A 19,931-nucleotide genomic window follows, 5' to 3' on the forward strand; every position below is an offset into this window, starting at 1 on the left:
TAAAAGAAATGCAGGGACAAAAATGGAGTAGAAAATGAATGAATGGCAGGCCAGAGACTGGTCCAACAGGATCCATCCATGGGCAGACACCAAACCATGACACTATTACTGATGCCATGTTGTGCTTGCAAGCAGGAGCCTGGTATGGCTATCCTCTGAGGGGCTCTACTGACATAGATGCAGATACTCACACCAAGCACTGGATGGATGTCATGGACCCCTGTGGAAGAGTTAGGGGAAGGATTGAAGGAGCTGAAGGGGATGACGACCCCATAGGAAGAACAACGATGTCAACTAACCTGTACCCCGGGGATCTCCCAGAATCTAAGCCACCAACCAAAGAGAACACACAGGCTGGTCTAAGCTCCTGGCACATATGTAGCAGATGACCGCCTTGTTTGGTCTCAATGGGAGAGGATGTGCCTAATTCTGTAGAGACTTGACACCCCAGGGAAGGGGGATGCCCAGGAGGTACACCCTCTCAGAGGCAAAGGGGAGGAAGGAAGGAGGAAAAATTCTTCAAAGGAGGCTGGGGAGGGGGAGGGGGAACATTTGGGAGGTAAATAAGTAAAATAGCTAATTTTTTAAAAACAGACATCAGAGGCAGCTGAAGGGAGAGAACGAGGTGGGAGAGGGCATGGGGAGGGGAACAGGGCAAAGGGATAGCTAGGAAGAGTAGGGGAGAAAGGGAATTGGTGTTATATGGGTAGGTGGCATCTCTAGGACTTGACAGAGACCCGGGATGGGGAAGGCTCTAGGGAATCTATGGGGGTGACTGTAGCTGGGACTCCTAGAAGTGGGGATATAGAGCCTGAAGTGGCTACCTTCTGTAACCAGGCAGGACTTCCAGTAGTCACCAACCAAACCACAAAATCTTGGACCCAAAATATGGCCAGCCTACAAAGTGGTCATAGATGACAAAGATGCAGTGACAAAGATGGAGCAGAGACAGACGGAGTGGCCAACCAACCTGAGACCCACAACGTGACCAAGAACCAATATCTGACACCATTCTGCCATGCCTGCAGACAGGAGCCGAGCATAACTGTCCTGCATAATTAGTAAGCCACCTTACTTGGTCCCCCACTTCACATCCAGGACATGTGGTAGAGACTCATCCCATGTTGAATGACGTACCAGGCACCACAAGGAGCGATGGCGCAGGTACCCTTTTCTACCCCAACCCCACTCACCGGCCTGTGGGACTCCAGGATCTGCACGCAGGCTGACTTGGTCAGTGTCTCCGACTCACTCAGCTCCCCCAGCAGCAGGTCTTGGATGCTAAGCAGGGCGGTGTAGACGGAGAGGGTCTCAGCAGCCCGGGCCACCTTCTGGAACTGCAGAGCCACAAGTGACTCGGCAAAGTGTGCCTCCTGGGCCTCCAGCCTCTGGACCCTCTCCTGGAGCAATTCCCCTCGTACCTGGGGAAAGGGGACAGAAACAGAGGAACTGAGAGGCCGTGGAGAGGAAGGCTCACTGCCTCCCACGGAGCTCAAGCTGAGGTCCTGCCAAGGAGACATCCGTGTGGGACTTTGTTGGGAGCGAGGCAAGGTCTCAGCTGCTGAAAACACCAGTCTCAGTGTCCTTCCTGGTCTATGTAGATCTTCAGAGGTGAGCAGACCTGGTTCTGTCCACTCCCAACTCTTCATGGGCTCCCCATGTCCTACAGGATGATAGTCTACACCCCTAGCAGGTCCCAGGCCTTGTGTACAGGCAGGCTCAGTTATACCTAACCCTCAAAGTGCCTCGGTTGGGGTTGGTGACTTTGCTGGGACTAAAGTGCTTTCCACCTCCTCCCTGCTGTTTGCCCTTTGGGTCTCTGACTGATCCCACCCAGACCCTCGTTCATCATGTTGTCTCCTCTCTGTGTTTCGCACGATGTCTTTTCACAGCAATAGAAATTCTAAGACCGTAACCAACTTCTCTCTCGCCTAGCCAGTTTACTTCTGTTATCTTAAATCTTTTATGAAGTACATGCAAGTTATACCAAGTAGGTACATTTTTTTAAAAAAAAAATCACTTTTATATCATCTTTAGTTTCTTTAAGAAAGTTACACACAGAATTACTTTGCATCCTGTGGTTCCCTCAGTCCCCACCTTCTATTACACGGCTGCTTGCTGGCCTCCATTACTGAACCTGCCTGCTCTCCTGAGCCCTAATTTAAAGGGCACAGATTTCTATTGTCTTTTAAAATTGCCAAACATGCTTTGTTTCATAAAGTCCTGTATCCAGAAACAGCCAAGAGGCACACGGACAGTGCGTTCCTTCTTTAGAATTCCCAATCCTAGAGACTATCCCAGACCTCCCTTCCCCTGGTGAGGATACAGCCCATGACCAGCAGGAAGTAGCTACAAGAGTGACTGATGGCCATGAGCATTTTCACTTATCTAAGAGAGAGACTAAAGTCAGAAGTGTTAGCCGTGATCACACCGTCTTGTGAAGCTCCCCTTGTCTTCGTTGAACAGTGAGAGTTTCTGAAATTAAACTCACTTTTCCAGACTGGTCCCTGTCAGTGACAGCCAGCCATGGGAGATGCTTTTTCGTCTCGTGACATCTTTGACCTACTGCTCACCTTAATTTCTTTGCTCCCCTAGTAACGGAACGTCAGGCAAAACCTTTCTCTTCTCTGCCCTATAACTATCTTCTCTGTCTCCCAAACAAACTAAAAACTGACTTAAGAAACTGCAGATAGAAGATTCAAAACCCTTCAAATGTAATCAGGTTATGTGTGCTCTCGGATGCCCCACATCCCCAGAAAACATCAGGGCGTGATTCCTGTCTAGCACTCAGATGGGAGAAAGTCCAATCTTCCGCCATCCCTTGCTCATCCCTGTTCCCAAAGCAGAACCTGGCAGGCAAGACTCATCTGGACAATTCATGTGGGTCATAAAAGTCACGTGTTCTGGGTCTTGATAGATGTCACTGGACTCAGCAGTGAGACCCCAGTAAGATGGTTGATGTTACTATGTCACAATTGTGTGTGTGTGTGTGCTTTTTATTTGGTTTGATTCGATATTTTTCTTATTGGTCTTATTGGGTTTCTGTTTATTTGTTTTGATTTCTCTCTCTCTGTCTCTCTCTGTCTCTGTCTCTCTCTGTCTCTCTCTGTCTCTGTCTCTGTCTCTCTCTCTCTCTCTCTCTCTCTCTCTCTCTCTCTCTCTCTCTCTCTCTCTGTGGGCAGACATGAAATGAGCTGAGTATGGAGGTAGGGAGGATCTGGGAGGAGTTGGGGGAGGGGAAGAATATGATCACATTGCAGTGTATAAAAAATAAATAAATACAAAAAGAAAAAGAGATGCAAGGTCACCAATAGTAAAGTAAAAGAGGCAGTTAAGTGGGAGGAGAAGATCGCTGGGTGTTTCCAGAACCAGGAAGGCAAAGACAAAGACACCAAGCTCCTGAGACTCAGATCTGCTGAGGGACACTGGTCCCAACCAACAGAAGGCAATGACGTAGAACATAGCCCCACCCTTCTCCAGCTATCTGAGAAATAGTCAGGAAGGTTAGCCATGACTGTGCCGTTTGTAACGCTCCCCCACTCTGTTTAAAGTAACAATAGTACCTGAAACCAAAGTAACTTGTTTTTCTAGATTTTTGCTCTCTCAGCCCAATGAGTTTTCACTGATGACTGACCAGGAAAGATGTTCATCCATCCTTAACCCTCTCAGCCTCCCTAACAATGGCAGACCATGAGCCAAAGAGGATATCAGTCTCCTTCTCACACATCTAGTCTGTAAGTGGACAGCAGCCTCTGATTCCTTTCGCTAGAAGACTAGGCCCAGTGGTCTCTTCAGGAACAAAACCTGTGCTGTCGTTGACTTGTTGGTTCCTTTTGTAGATCCCACAAGCTCCTTGAGCCTCAGCCTTCCCAAGGCTCAGCGCCCTGCCAAAGGGAAGACACGAAGTGTGGTGGCCCTGAGGGACAGCTCCAGGTTATCAGAAGTGAAAACTTTCAATCTAGGAAAGTCAAAGGCTTTTGCATGTCCTTTAAGAAGGCCATGCTTCTTAATGTAACCCTACACAGGCAACATTAAAAAGGTTTTCCACAATCCCCCTTTCTTTCTTTCGAAAGCTTACTTTGTGAATTCCAGCACCTGGTGAGATTATTTCTCTATATCAGGTTTGAATCCTAGAGGGACAATCCTGGGTAAGGACAGATTTGCATCTCTATGCAGTATTAATGGCTGGTTTCTTTACATATTCATGCATCTCAAATAATAACAACTCATTTGAGAACAAGGCCTGCTAAATGTTCTTATTTTAAATAGGAAGTTCAAACAATTTCCTTCCTACTTCTTTCTGACAGCATTTGAAGCTCAAGGAAGGCCCTTCTATGTCCTAAGATGCCCTTTAATGTTCCTCAGGGCCAGCCCTTTGCCTTGTCTTTATGGGATTCTAAATCACACCAGTCCTTCTTTACAGGTCTAGAATCAAACATGGAGATGCACAGGTGAGGCGTTAGCAGGGCCTTCCTCAAGTGCACTGGATCTCTAGGATCAGAAGAGGGACACAGTAACATGCAGATGTCCCAGAGAATTTTCAGGTCAGGACCTGCACAGAGGCTATAGAGGACCAAAGGCTCCTCAGTGCCTGCCACCCCTGCCACCCTGCTGCCCTGCCACCCACAGCAGCAGGTGAAACAATGCCAGAGCAAGAGGGATCTGAGAACCTCAGCTGTCACCTCAGTCCAGCTGTACCATCCAGTCAGGCCATAAACCCCCGTTAGCCCTGACTTTCTATGGCTTGCCTCCTAACCTTACCGAAACGTCTCAGAATGCTTCTGCTTTTATTTATAGGCTGCCCAGTTAGGACGTAGGAGTATATATCGTCACCCAGCCTATAAGGCCTTCTCCCTACACTCTCCAGCCACACATCTGCTGTGCTCCTCTTAAGCCTGGGTCTTGTCTTCTATCTCTCGCCTGTATCCTCTCCTCTTCTCATGTCTTGGTTATAAGCATCTGTAGCTTTAGCAACCTCTAAAGTCGATGAGCCCTAACAGGATCCCAGCTTATCCCTCCCAGCTCCTCCACCCACCTTATTTTTTTTCTTTTCGAAATCCATCTAGTAATTAATCCCTATCCTCCTGCCTCCCTCCCACTCCTAATCTAATTGTCTAAAATTGTAGTGGACACCACACTGTCACTGTTGATCGCCGGCTGTTACATTTGCACTTCATGAATATCCAGCAGTTATCATCCTGCTTATCATAGGCACCCAGAGCGCATGGACTGAGGAAACATTTTGGGAGATACATATCCAACTCCATCAGGTCCCATACTTGAACACTGTAAATACATCACTTTAAAGAAAATAGCTGTTTAAACAACAACGACGACAACAACAACAACAGCAGCAGCAGCAGTTGCATAAATTCCAACAGTGACCCCTCCCCCCAAAACACCACACAAAACTAAAACAAATATAACTCTTCCAGAAATTATTAACCCTACACTGATGGCCTCTAGGGAGGGTGAGTCTGGTGAAAATACAAGGCAGAGAGATCAAAGTAATGATGATAAGTATGGTCAAAGCAAACAGAATGGGGAAAGGAACTCCTAAAGGAGAACTAATTCAAACAGTTGAACAGAATGAAGGCGATGGTGCTATGACACGAAACAGAATTCGACAGAGACAAAAATCTAAAGAAAAACCAATCTTAAATGCTAGAAATAAAAAATATGAATGAGTCAAATTAAAAGCTCTGTGGAAAGTGTGAGCAACTCAGCGGATCACTAACAGGGTGGAATATCGAGCCTAAAGACAAGACGCGAGAGTTGGAGCTGTCCGACAAGCACGGAAACAAAATGAGACCAAAATTCAAGATACACGGTCCCTACGAGAAGACCAAACCAACAGATAATGGTCATAAAAGGAGAAAAGTCCCATTCTAAAGGCATAGAAAGCATTTTCAAACAAACAATAATGGAATTACTTATAATAATACTAAAATTAATATAATAATAATTATCCAGAATTAGGAAAAGCGGTGCCAGTCCAGATACAGAAGGCAATTGGACTCCAAACACACAAGACCAGAGAACCTCCCCTCATCCTGCTATAATGAAAACCTTAAATATACAGAGCAGAGTGTATATTGGAAGCTGAAAGACAGACGCACAGAAATGGCACATACATGGCAGGCCCATCAGAACAAGAGGGAGTTGCTCAAGGGAAAGGTTGAAATGCGGGAGGTCTGGAAAGATTCTTACAAGCGCTGAAAGGCAATACCTGCCAGCTGTGAGAACTCTACCCAAAAAAGTTACCTATCATAGCTGAATGCAGAAATTAAGATGCTACATAACAAAAACAGGCTACAGGAATTTATGATCACTGAGCCTTGCCTCAGTGAGAGTTTCCATTACTGTAAAGAGACACCATGACCAAGGCAACTCTTACAAAAGGACATTTAATTGGGGCTGGCTTATGGTTCTGAGGTTCGGTCCATTATTATCATGGTGGGGAGCATGGCAACATCCAGGCAGGCCTGGTGCTGGAGAATCTGAGATTTCTACATCTTGTTCCAAAGGCAAACATGAGAAACTGGTTTTCAGGCAGCTAGAAGGAGGGTCTCAAAGCCCACCCCCAAAGTCCAGAGTTCAGAGTCTCTTCTGAGACTCATCCAATCAGGCAACTGTAATTAATCCCATATAAAATCAAAATAAAATGCTAATCACTTACCTCTAATATCACAGGACATATATTTACCATTCCCAAGTTCCATTAATATCATAGTGAAGAAATACTGAACCAAAGCAATACCAAAAGCCAGCTGGGCAATCATCAAACTTCACATCTCTATGTCTGATGCCCGACTCCTTTCAGCTTTGATGACTGTAGCCCACTCTTTTCTCCTACACTGGTTCCACTCCCTGTTGTCAGTGTTCCTCAGCAGCTATCCTACAGCTCTGGCATCTAGAACACCTTGGGGTCTCCAAGGCAACTTCAACTTTACAGCTTCTTGTTCCAATGTCTGGGATCCACACATGATCTTCTAAATTCCTCCAAAGGGCTTGGGTCACTTCTCCAGCTCTGCCCTCTGTAGCACTCAAGATTCTGGTTAACTCCATTCCACTGCTGTTGCTGTTCTTGGTGATCATCTCATGCTACTGGCATCTCCAATATGCTGGGATCTTCTGCTAACAGTAGGATTCATTAATAGGTTCTCATAGGCTCTCTTCACGGTGCCAAGCCTCAACTTCTTTGTATGACCCCTTCAGTCCTGGGCCATCAACAGCAACTGAGGCTGCACCTTCACCTATGGCCTCTCCTGAACTCTCACAGTGCCACACCTTGGCTGCTTTCCATCAGAACCATCTGGGTGATACAGATTTCCAAATCCAGCTGCAGCATGAGATACAACCTTGGCTATCTCTGGAACACAGCTTCTTTGTGCTCTCTGAAAACACTTCCCAGAAGATTTCACCTCAGTGACTCTGGTCTCTTCTTAATGACTGCTAATTTCTTACCTCCAGCTAAGCAGGATCAATTGCCCCAGAAGTCTCTGAACTCTTCACGTTAAAGCCAGAGCAACATGGCTGAAGCTGCCAAGTTCTGTTGCTTGCTGGGGCTAGAACATGCCCTCCCATGCTTGCTCTATTACATCCCTCACTGCCTAAGCTTAGCTGTCATATTCAAACCATCACAAGCCTGCTCTACAGAAGATACTTGAAGGAATTACTTTAGGCTGAAGGGAAAAACAATTCCATCCATAATGCTACTGGAAAGAATAAACTAACACTAGAATAATAGTCATGCAAGAGAACAAAACATGAAACAAATCAAAACAAAACAAAAAACACATCACGAAAGCAAGGAAATGGAAAGAGCATCTTTCAGTAATAACTCTAAATATTAATGGTCTCAATCCCCAATAAAAAGGCACAGACTAATAGAGTTGATCAAAAGGTAGGAACCATCTAGTTGGTTTCCTCTAAGAGACACATCTAACTATAAAAGACAGATACTACCTTAGGGTAAAAGGATGGAGAAAGTTGGACCAAGCAAATAAACCTAGGAAACAAACAGATTTCATTATTCTAATATCTGAAAAGACAGACTTTAAACCAAAACTAATGAGAAAGGATGAAAGTGCTGACTTCACACTGATAAAGGGATAGTCATAAGGAGGACATTAAGACTCTAAACATACATTCACTGAACAGAGGTCCATCCAACTCCATAACACAAATACTACTAGAAGTATTGTTACAGATTAACCCCAGCACAATACTAGTGGTTGACTTCACTACCTCACTATCAGCAACTGACAAGTTATCCCTCTCAAAAAATATAGAAATAAATGAATTAAATAACATCATAGATCTAATGGGCTTAACAGATACCACCAGAATATTTCATCTAAATATTGCAGAATATACATTTTTCTGAGCAGTCCATGTAACTTTCTCCAAAATAGATGATGTATCAGGATACAAATCAAGTCTCAATATGTATTTGGAAATATGAAATAATTATTTTGTGTTCTATCTGGTCATAATAGAATATGAATAGAATAGGGAAAATGAACAGCACAAGAAACCCAAGAACATATGCAAACTCACAGGGATGTAAGATACACCACTCAATGGCAAATAGGTCTCTGAAGAAATCAAGAAGGAAATAATAGCATTTATAGAATAAAAAGAAAATGAAAAACAACATATCAAAATCCACAGGATACAATGAAAAGAGTCTGAAAAGAGAAATTTATAGCTCTCTAGTAAGACATCAGAACATTCTGGAAAAGGAGCAAATAAAATCCCAAATCACTTGCCCAAAAGAAAACATTTAATTTTGCAGCAGAAAATAATGAAACAGAAACAGACAAACATAAAATGCAAATCAACAAAACAAAAACCTAGTTCTTTAAAAAGATAAAGAAACTCTTAGCCAAATGAACCAAAAGAAGAGAAGACTCATAAATAAAATTAGAGAGGAAAAGGGAACCACTATAACAGATACCAGTGAAATTAAAAAAAAAAAATCATTAGGTCTTACCTTGAAAGTGTGTTGCCTTAGTTAGGGTTTTACTGCTGTGAACAGACACCATGACCAAGACAAGTCTTATAAAGAACAACATTCAACTGGGGCTGGCTTACAGGTTCAGAGGTTCAGTCCATTATCATCACGGTGGGAGCATGGAAATATCTAGACAGGCATGGTGCAGACAGAGCTGAGAGTTCTACATCTTCATCTGAAGGCTGCCAGTGGAAGACTGGCTTCCAGGAAGTTAGGATGAGGGTCTTATAGCCCAAACCCACAGTGACACACCTACTCCAACAGGGTTACACCTTCTAACAGTGCCACTCCCTGGGCTGAGCATATAAAGACCACACATGTATTCATTCCACTAAATTGGAAAAGTCTCAAAGAAATGGATAAATTTCTAGACATATATTATGTACTAAAATTATATCAAATGAGATAAATAAACAATTTAAACTCATCTATAACAAGCAATGAGGTTGAAGCAGTAATTAAAATCTCCCAACTGAAAAAAGTCCTGGCCCAGATGGATTCACTGGTGAGTTTCACCAGAAAATCAATGCTTCTCAAAATAGGAAGGGAGAGATCATGACCAAAGTCTTTATGAAGTTAGTGGTACCCTAATACCAAGACCAGACAAAGACACATCAACAACAAAATCAAAATTCCAGAACAATCTCCCCAATGAACTTAGATATAAAACTTCTCAACAGAATACTTGAATTCAAGAGCTCATTAAAAACCAAACCGAACCCAACCAAAACAACATCAACAAAATAAAGTCGCCCATAAAATGATACCATGAATATGCTGGCTTTATGACAGAGACAAAGGAATAGCTCAATATATAATCAATAATTGTCCTGATTTACATAAATGGTACCAAGAATAGAAATCACATGCCCATCTCAACAGAAATAAAAGAGCATTTGACAAAGATCTAATATCCCTTCTTGTTAAAGGACTCTTATTAGAACACTAAGAGAAGAGAAGCAAACAAAAAGAGTACAAATAGAAAACTGAGATGGTCAATATATCCCTGTTCAGGGTAACCATGCTATAATCCACAGACTCAAAGCCAAATAACAAGGGGGTCCCAAGGAAGGATGAAGAATCTTTCTCAGAGACTGAGGGAATGGCCAACCAATGATGGCCCCAAATTGAGATCCATCCCCTAGACATAGACTATTAATGATATTCTGCTATGCTTGCAGACAGGAGCCTAGCATAACTGCTATCTGAGAGGCTCCACCAAGAAGCCAATAGAAAGAGAGGTAGAGACCCACAGCCAAACATTAGATGGAGCTTGGGGAGTCTTATAGAAGAGTTGGAGGAAGGGTTGAAGGACCAGAAGAGGACAGGGACTCCACAAGAAGACCAAAAGAGTCAACTAACCTGGACCCTTGGGGGCTCCCAGAGACTGAACTACCAACCAAAGAGCATACATATGGTCTGGATGTAGGCCCCCTCCATATATGTAGCAGATTTTCAGCTTGATCGTCATGCCGGTCCTCTAACAATTGGAGCAGGGGCCATCCCTGACTCTGTTGCCTGCCTGTGGATCCTGTTACCCTAACTGGGCCTCCTTGTATGGCCTCAGTGGGAGAGGATGTACCTAATCCTTCAGTGACTTCATGGGCTGGATAGTGGGGGGTGGGGTTGAGGGTAGGGAGAGATGGGGCGATAGCCAGAGGGGAGCTCCACCTTCTCATAGGAGAAGGGAGGAGGGATGGGGAGAGGATCTTCCTGAGGGTTACTGGGAGGAGATGGGAGACTGATTATTGAGACTGATAAAGTGAATAAATACATTCAATTTTTAAAAGTCCCTGTGTGCAGAGTTTATGAGTCGAAGCGTGAAAGTGCACTACCGAGCCAGAAATGGCTTGACAGATCCTCCAAGCTGAAATCTCAGTCAGTCAGAGTAGAATTACCAGAAACAAAATACCATATGGGGTAGGGTTTTCCAAGCCCCAGAAAAGGAGCATAGGCAGCACGAGCAAGTGGGGGAAGACTGAAGAAAAGGCTGGGTCTCTCATAAGAGAGCTCCGCGGATGCCCCTGACTGTCCTCTCTCTGGGCAGCTGGCCACTCCCCTCCTTCCACCAGCAGGTGACTCCTGGTTTATCTGTGGGAATTTTTGCAGCTTGGAGAAGGAAGCCAGCTGTATGGAAAGGCTCTGCAGTGAAATCAGAAAGCTCAAATGCCAATTTGCACCCCAAGTGAGACATCCCCAGCTCTTTTCCAGTTAAGCATCCATGATCTTGGGCATCCAGACCTTTTCACCTGAGCAGACTACAGTGGCATTGTCTGAGGAATTCGGCTCGTTTTGAAGGAATACACGGGAGGGGGAGGTCTTCCAAAAATGAAGGCCATGGTCTACAGCCTCCCTGAGCCCCAGAGCTTCGAAGCAGCTGTTAGTCCACTAGCAAACATAAGCAGACCACCAAGGGGGTGTCACAAACATAGGAGAGCCCCTAGCAGGCAGAGAGGAGGTGGTGAGCACCCAGGAATTTTAAGTCAATTTTGGCAGCTGGAGATGGCTCAGTGGGTAAGAACACTTGTTCTTCTTCCAGAGGACCTGGGTTTGGTTCCCAGCACCTACACTACGCATCTCATCACTACCTATATCTCCTGTTCCAGAGAATCCAAAGCCCTTTTCTGGCCTCCTCAGGCACCTGCACTGATGCAGTACCCATACAAAGAGTCACAAATATACATACTTACCCATAAAATAAAGTAAATTTAACCTTTATGAGTTATTCACATTCTTGGGGAAAGATATGAGGTCACCGCAACAACAATAAACAAATCCTCTTACTCTAGAAAGAGAGCTCAGGCAGGGCAGAAGACTTCTCAAAAAATTAGAGACAAAAATATAAATGAGAAATTCGCTCTTGCATGATAAGACCTAGGCTGTCATTCCCAAACAAGACAAAGGGTCAAAAAGAAAGGGAATGGAAAAGGAGAGGAGGAGGAAAGAAAAGAAGGAAGGAAAGAGAAAAGAAGAACCGAAAGGAGAGCAAGATGGGAGTTGCGTGTGAGACCCAGACGCACACGTCCAGGAGGAAGCAGGCAGGGCACAGGGGGAGTCGGCTTCAAGAGGGCGGTCCTGACAGAACATCTGGTCAACTGTTAAGAGGCAGAATAAGTTAGTTGTGAACACAGAGAAAAGTAAAAGAAGAAAGGAAGTCAAAAAGGAAGAAGAGAAGCAAATGGACAATCTTAACTCCAGGAAAAACAAAAGGTCACAGAGATGAAAACCGACCTTGGTTTATCCCTTGATCCATTTTTGGATAGTGCGGTAGTCGAGATAACAGAAATCACAGACATCAATTGACCTGCATTGGGGCAGAGGAGGGGCTCAGTGCAGCCCTGAAATGAAATTCCCACTTCTCATAAAGACAAGCTGATAGATAATCCCAAGCAGAGAAATCAAGAAGTAGTAAGGCGAGAGGTGGTTAGAGATACAGGACTGGAACTCAAACGATCCGATGGGAAGTTAAGGTGTGTGTGTGTACGAATATGGCCAGGAGGCCTGCTCTCCCTTTTGTTACTATTGCTTTTTTTTTAGCACAAGCCTTTTGTAATTATTTGACCCTTGGAAAGGATAAATGTATAAATTAGACAAAAATCCTAAAGGTAAAAGTTTAAAAATAACAGCGTAGGAAAGAAGAGTTCTATCAGTAGCGTCCAAATCTACATGGGGGCTAGGAGATGTCTCAGCCCGTACGTACTGGCTGCTTAAACATAAGGACCTGAGTTCACACCCCAAAACTCACATAAAACCAGCTGGGTGTGCTGGCACGGGCTTGTAAGCCCCAAGCTGGGGAGACAGTAGATCCCTGGGGCTCCGGCTAGCCAGCCCAGCTCATTTGACAAGTTCCAGGTGAGTCCTCATCTCAACAACCAGGTGGATGGTGATGAAGAACACCTGGATTTGACATTTTCACACACACACACACACACACACACACACACACACACACACACACACGGTTGTATGATCTGTGACAGAGGTAGAATAGAAGCACAGAAACATTAGCTGATGATGGTCCAGGGTTAGGCCCCAGTGGTCCAGCACTTGCCACACATGAGCAAAGACCTGGATTCCATCCCAGACCCATGAACACAAGTAATGGAGTCCTGATTTTCTTTGGGGATTGCAAGAAACTATGACCCTTCTCCCTCAGTGCTTCAGGGATATCCAGATGCATGGGCCGCCTCAAGGGCTAAGATAGGCATAAGAACAGACCTTAGGAGAAGTGAATGGAGTCTTCCCTGGCTTTGTGGCTGTGTGAGCATCCCTCCTCTCCCTAAGATAGACATTTGCGAGAACTCATGGAGGTCACTCCCTCTCTGATCAGGTCACCTGAAGATGATCACAATACTTTTAAACAGTAAGGAGCTGTGCAGTCAAGACGACATTGAAGGAGTGCCCTGGCCAAATAGCAGCCCCTCTGCTTAATGGTGAGGCAGGTGCAGAAGCACAATGGCGCATACTGTTGACGAGAGGGAATGGAGTTGTGCCCCAGGTGGGATGTTCCTGAGGCAGTGTGCATGTGTGGCACATCACGTGACCCGGAAAGAGTGAATGAATAAGGAATGGGTGTGTGGGGATGGTGGAGGTGTGTCATTAAAAGAAACTGAGAAACAATGGGTGGACAGAACCATGGGCCTGTCATGGTTGTTTAGTCGTACATGCTCCTGAGGAATATTTATGAGTATTTTACATCTGCTGATCAAAGCCAGCAGAAGTGTGCCAAGGGTGAGCCGAGGTGTCCATCAAGTGGACCCACTAATGAGGGAGGATGCACAGTGCAAGCTTCATGCTCTGCCCTGTTGCTCACCACTCTGACAGGCGCTGTAAGATCATTCGGTGCCCCCATCTTCTCATCTGCAAGGTGCCCCGTGGCGGCTGCTCTCTGCCCCTCACTTACAGCAGGTGAACTATTCATGCAGAGATTCCAGGATGCTTGGCACATCGAGGAGTTCAGAACCTATACCCGAATTTACTGAGGAGGTTAAATGAGTTTAACACTCCGACGTATGTCAGGATATTAAAGGTAATGTTGACTTCTATGTCTTAACGTGGGGACCCTTCAAGTTTCAATGTTAGGGCGGAAATGTACAAAAGATGCTTGACAGATTGACAGTTATGTGCATAAGAGGTGGATAATGAGAAGACAAAGGGAGAGATGGCTCAGCCGCTAAAGCACTTGCTGTGCAAGCAAGAGACCTGAATCCATATTCCCAGCACTCACGTAAGAGCTGGGCGGGGCAGTGCGTGTCTACAAACCCAGTGTTTGGGAAGCAGTGACAGAAGGACCTGAGGATGACTCAGCCAGCTGCTGAGCTGCAGGTTCAGAAAGAGAGCCTGCCTAAAGATAAATAAAAGGGAAAAAACACAGAGAGCAAATGAGGGGGATGTAGGACTCCGTCCTGTCCTCAGGCTCATAGATAGACAAGTGCACATAGGAGCACGCTGACCTGCACACACACACACACACACACATGCACGTGCACACACACACACACACACACATGCACGTGCACACACACACACACAGCAGTAAGAATACATGCACAATAAAGATAATGTAGACAGATACCCATTTCTCATCAGCAAAAGACGGAAAATGTCCCACAACAGCCAGAGCTGTGTGCATTCTGTTTTCTCGACACATGTGCTCCAGACAGTGACAGGAGAGAGAAGACATCTCAGACCTGAAATGTGACTCTGGTATCTACTGCAGGTGTTCACAACGACAAAAGGTAGACAGTGTCTGAGAAATGACAGCCAGAGTTGTCCACTGGCTTTGAAACACTTGCATAGACATCTGTATCACCATACACACAGATAAAGAATAAATAAATAGTCACAGCGATGGTACCTCTCAACATCTTTCTCTGGGAGGCCTGGCTTACTCAGCACAGTTTCTTACCTCATTGACCCAGCAGCCATGCTAATGGTCAAACACCTTCTTGTCTGTATGCTCTTTAGCAGTTAATCACGCAAAGGAGTAGAGGGAGCTGAGGCAGGGTTGGTGGAAGAGGTTGGGCAGTGAATGGAAACTGGTCTGCATCTCAACTGATCTCTACCAACTCACTGTGGGTACCTGGTCACCCAGGGAACAAAGCAGTAAGCTGTCCCATTTCAACAGCACCAGCAAGCTGCCTCTCATGATTCCCAGCTTGCTAGCTGACAAGCTCCACCAGGCTCCTGTCTCTACACATGCCCAACACACACACACGCGTGCACACACACACACACACACACCCCTCATGTCCTCGCACACCCATAGAGCATCCTTGCCGAGGGTTCCCCCATTCCCTGGGCTGCCTCTGTACCAATGTAGTAGTAGCCTTTTGTCAAGGTTGGGGTACCCATCTTCTTCCACAAACCGAAGCTCCCTTCTGCAGATGCAAGAATAGAGCATCCTATTAATGCCCATGCCCATGGTACCTGGCCATGGAATGCCAGCATGCCTGCATAGCATACTTGAGAAGAGGATGGACAGCGTGCTGGGTGTTAAGATAAAGATGTGGAGGTGAAGTGAGTAAGCTCAGCCCTACCTGGTCAGCCAGGTCTTCAGGGGCCCGCTCCTCGAACAGGCGGATCTTATCCTCCAGGTTCTTCTTCAGAAGGTCCGCCTTGCCTCTGCCCTTGGAACGCAGCTTTCTTGACTTGGACTGTGGGAAGAGACAGTTCAGAGGAGACACTGGCTTCTTCCCAAACCAAAACGGATGTGTGTACATGGCTAAAACAGCAAATTCCCACCCCGGCCATGGTGGTAGAGAGACACTCAGTTTTGTGACGACTGCTGCATTAAGAAGTGGATTTCTGCAGAGGCTACATGGAGCTGACACTTGACCATGTCTACAGAGTAATGGGTAGGGGGAAGAAGGTGATTAGCTCAGAGCTGATGGAGGCACAGGACCCTGTGAGCCCACGGTCACCTCTGCAATGGGCAGTCCAAACAAACACACCCCCTACCTGCAGCTCAGGCACAGCCAGAGCCTGGTCCAGTTTCCGGAACTCTGCTTCCCGCCAGGTCATCTGCATCTGCTGCTGCAGCACCCGTGCACGGACTCTGGGGAGGGCCAAGCTCCGGTCCAGCTGGGTGAAGCAGCCCTGTGCCTCCTGCCTCACCCGGAGCAGGTCTTCTTCAGACAGTGAGATGGCCGCAGAGCAGAGCTTCCTGGGAGGGGACAGGGACCATGAACTGGGTCAGAGATAACACAGCAAGGAAGTTGGAGAGAGGCTGTAGGCACAGCATCTCAGAGCTAAATCCCTGAGTGGAGCAAAGGACTTTAGATGCTTATCCATGCCTTTGTATCAATGTTTCTTGAGTGCCTAGTGCATGGAGTCCAGTATATAACATTGATATAGTATTAGCCACAGAAGCAGCATGTCACAAGTGCAGAGGCAGGAGGTTTACTGCCTGTGAGCACAGGTCTAGCACTGAGTCCTGCATAAAGATCAGAGCTTGGCACAGCTTGGTCTCTGTGGGGGCCCCAAACAACTGGAGAGGGGGCTCTCCCAAAAGCCGCTGCCCATATGTGGGATATGTTCTTCTAGCTGGGATGCCTTGTCTGGCCTCAGTAGGAGAGGATGAACCTAGCCTCACAGAGACCTGAAGTGCCAGGGTAGGGGGATACCCCCACCCACCCAGAGAAGAAGGGGAGGGTAGATGGAGGAAGGATTGCGGGAGGAGGGGACTCGGAGGGGGACAGTGAGCAGGATGTAAAGTAAATAACTTAAGAAAGAAAAAGAATGAGAGATCAGTGACTCGTTTAACAACCCAGTCCACGCTGGGCACACACGCTGGGTACCTGGGTGCCGGGAACTGAACTGGGTCCCCCAGATTATCGGTTCAAGGTGAACACCACACCACAGTGGGGAATGAGGCATATTTAGAAATGGAGTCACTACAAATAAGAGAAGTTTCAATTAGATGGTTCTGGAGTAGAGTCCCAGAGTATGAGTAGAAGTGGTGTCCTTCTCAGCATGGGAGACATAGACACAGGGAGAGTTCCAGCCAGGAGAACCTTAAGGCAGAGAAAAGAAGTGATGTGTTTGTGAATCAAGAAATGCCAAGAGTTGGGAATGATGACCAAAGCTAAGAGAAAAACAAGGAGCAGAGCGTCCCCTAAGCCTCTAGGGGGGATGTGGCCCCTGTCCATTCCCTCACAAAACCTGTCTGTGGCTTTAAGCCGAGGTTTTGCTGCTGGGCTGTGGCAACCATAGTATTGAATACTGGCTACCCCAGCCTTGAACCTCAGAGAATGAGCAATGATGGGAGAGGTCCCTCCTTGCTCCTCCCACTTTGTCCAGTGTGCCTCTACTCATGTTCTGTGCAGGCAAGCAAGGTTTGTCTAATTTTCCTGGCAGTGTTCTGTCAACATAGGCTGCATGAAACAGGCTCTGTATACACTCTGAAACCGGGAAATATTTGTAGAATACTTACCGTCTGACACCAAGGGTGTGCTCCATATGCTTAGATCTGAGTGTAGAGTGTGGGACTGAAAAGTTCTAGAAAGTTCTCTAATAGAAAGAGAGTCTGACTTTCAGAGATGCCTAGGGTCCTCCGCTGACATCATCGAACAACTCCCATACTCTGAACGCCTCTTCCTGGGACAGCCTCTGCCTGTTGCCCTCTGGTAACAAGGACTCTTAAGCTACAGGACTCTGTCGTGAACAGACATTACTCTCTTCAGCCATCTAGCAGATTGGCCCTGTGGCCAGCAGGAAACAGGTATATGTGAGAGGAATCCTGACTGCTGGGGCTCGGCACTGAGCCAGAAACCTGGTTTGGGCTCTGTGGGCAGGGCTCCACAGTACTATTTCTCGGCATCAGTTTCCCCTTTTGCTCAGTGGGTTTGCCTCAGCCCATCTGGTTTATAAAAGTGTGTTTCCAACCACAGTGAAGAGCCATTTTTACTTAATGCCTCAGAAATCCAGGTCACAACCCTCAGGATCTCAATTCAGCAAAGCTTGGATGAGGCTGGCAGCGTGAGCGTGTGGCTTGACCCTCCTTAACCCCTGGAGAAGTCAAAAGAGTTTGCTGATGGCAAAGCCAGATATCCCATTACTCCATAAATGGCTAACTCCATGCTGGCCTTGGAAACACTCCCTGTAAGACAGGTCCAAATAAAGTAGAAGGAAATAATCGTCGGGTAATGGGAATGTCACATGAAATTTAAACGCATCAAAGAATCCTGCACCAGTTGAACTGTGGGAAGGTCCAGGCCGAGCATCACCCGAGTTGACTAAAGACCAATAATGGTTATAAGAAGTGGCCTGTGAGGATCTCGTTCATACCATGCAGAGAAGACAGTGTCTTGTGTCCCAGCTAGAAAACAACAACTAGCCAAAGACTAGAAAACAAATGAAGCCAGGCTCACAAAGGAGACCAACTAGGGCCAACCCGGAGACTGCGTAATGCAAACCAGATATCACTAGCCACAAGGAAGGTGGCTCGGTGGGCAAGAACATTTGCTGTGCAGTTGTAAAAACCTGAGCTCAAATCCCCAGCACCTGCATGAAAAGCCAGGTATGGCTGTGTGTAACCGGAACTCCACCATTGAGGGGCAGTCACAGGCAAAGCCTGAGAGCTTGCTCCCAGACAGCCTAGCAGGAATGGTGAAGCTTCCAGTTCAGTGAGAGACCTTTTCTTAAGGAAATATGGTGGAGAGTGAGGGAGGACGAACACCCAGCCTCTTCAGATGTCTCATGAGTGCACACACACACTCAGGCACATGCATACACACACTCATGCACACACACACACACACACACACACACACAGTCTGAACACCTCTGGCCTGTTCTCCCGGAGGCAAGGTTGGTTCCTGGGGAAAGCGCTATGCAGGAAAACTTAAAACTGTCCTCCAGGGAGGACAGTTACAAACAGGCACTGTGTCCTTCAGTGTGTACTCACAGGTCTCCAAGGACAGCCTAGGCTTTTGCATCACACCCTCAGACGACATCATGCAGTGCAGAAAGCACCCCCAAAAGATTCAGTACCATCACCTCATTTTACAGACAAGATGTTCAGGCCAGGAGCACTTTGGCATCTTTCCCACATCCACACGGAGGGCAGGACCCAGAGTAAACACAGGTTTCTCCATCTACACAGCCGTGCTTGCTCCATTATAGCCACACATGCAGCTCCTCCAGTTTCCCCCAGCAAGTACTCGATGCTTTGTGGACCCTTGCTACATGCTGAAGACCCTTTTCTGGGCCAAGCCAAGTCTGAGCTGACACAGATAACTGTCAAGTGTTACAGGAAGTGTGGCTGTCAGACAGAGGCTCCTGGATTATGCCACCAACTGTCCCACTGCTCCCACAGCTGTATCTAACCCACCACGTGCAGCTTCTGGTGATAAAGCAGGAGTGTCGTTCACTGTGGATTGTTAGGTCCTAAAAGAGTAGTCATTGCATGGTTCTGTGTGGAAAATGACAGTAAAGCAGCTCAAATTATGCGAGTGGGTGGCATGCCAGGCAAAACCAGTGCAGAGTGGTGACAGGACTGAGCCTGTGGCTATGCCATGTGTTGCCTGGATGTCTGCAGTCGTAGGGTAGGTTGAGAAGGTCTAAATAACATCATGCATGCCACCATACATACTCTTCAAGATCCCTGAACCAGACAGCACATCTCTTATGTTTTGGTTCTGTGAGGCAGGGCCTCACTCTACAACCCAGGCTGGTTTCAAGCTCATGATCTCTACTGGCTCTGAATGCCAGGGTCACCGAAGTGTGCCACCACGCTTGGCCAAATAGCATTTCTTTTTTACTTACTTTCCGTGTTCTATTGTGAGTGCATGTTTTGTGTGTGCATGCGCACGTGTACACAGGTACAGGTACATATGTGTGCCCAGGAGTGTGGCAACCAAAGGTCGACGTTAGGTGTATTCCTTATTCCTTTAAGATGTCTCTTACTGAG

At 46.4% G+C, this 19,931-nt stretch overlaps 1 protein-coding gene across 3 annotated transcripts in view; it reads right to left on the reverse strand.

Annotated features, from left to right (window-relative positions):
* Evc2 (EvC ciliary complex subunit 2) overlaps positions 1-19,931 on the reverse strand; it is an 87,706-nt gene that overhangs the window by 19,555 nt on the left and 48,220 nt on the right. For all 3 annotated transcript variants that reach the window (XM_039091722.2, XM_017599114.3, NM_001106012.1), the window contains 3 exons: positions 15,980-16,184; positions 15,559-15,675; positions 1,194-1,421 (listed from right to left, as the gene is read on the reverse strand). In XM_039091722.2, the coding sequence (XP_038947650.1) occupies positions 1,194-1,421; positions 15,559-15,675; positions 15,980-16,184 (550 nt within the window). The remainder of the gene's footprint in view (positions 1-1,193; positions 1,422-15,558; positions 15,676-15,979; positions 16,185-19,931) is intronic.

Source organism: Rattus norvegicus, chromosome 14 (genome assembly GCF_036323735.1).
Source record: "Rattus norvegicus strain BN/NHsdMcwi chromosome 14, GRCr8, whole genome shotgun sequence".
Lineage (NCBI taxonomy): Eukaryota > Metazoa > Chordata > Mammalia > Rodentia > Muridae > Rattus > Rattus norvegicus.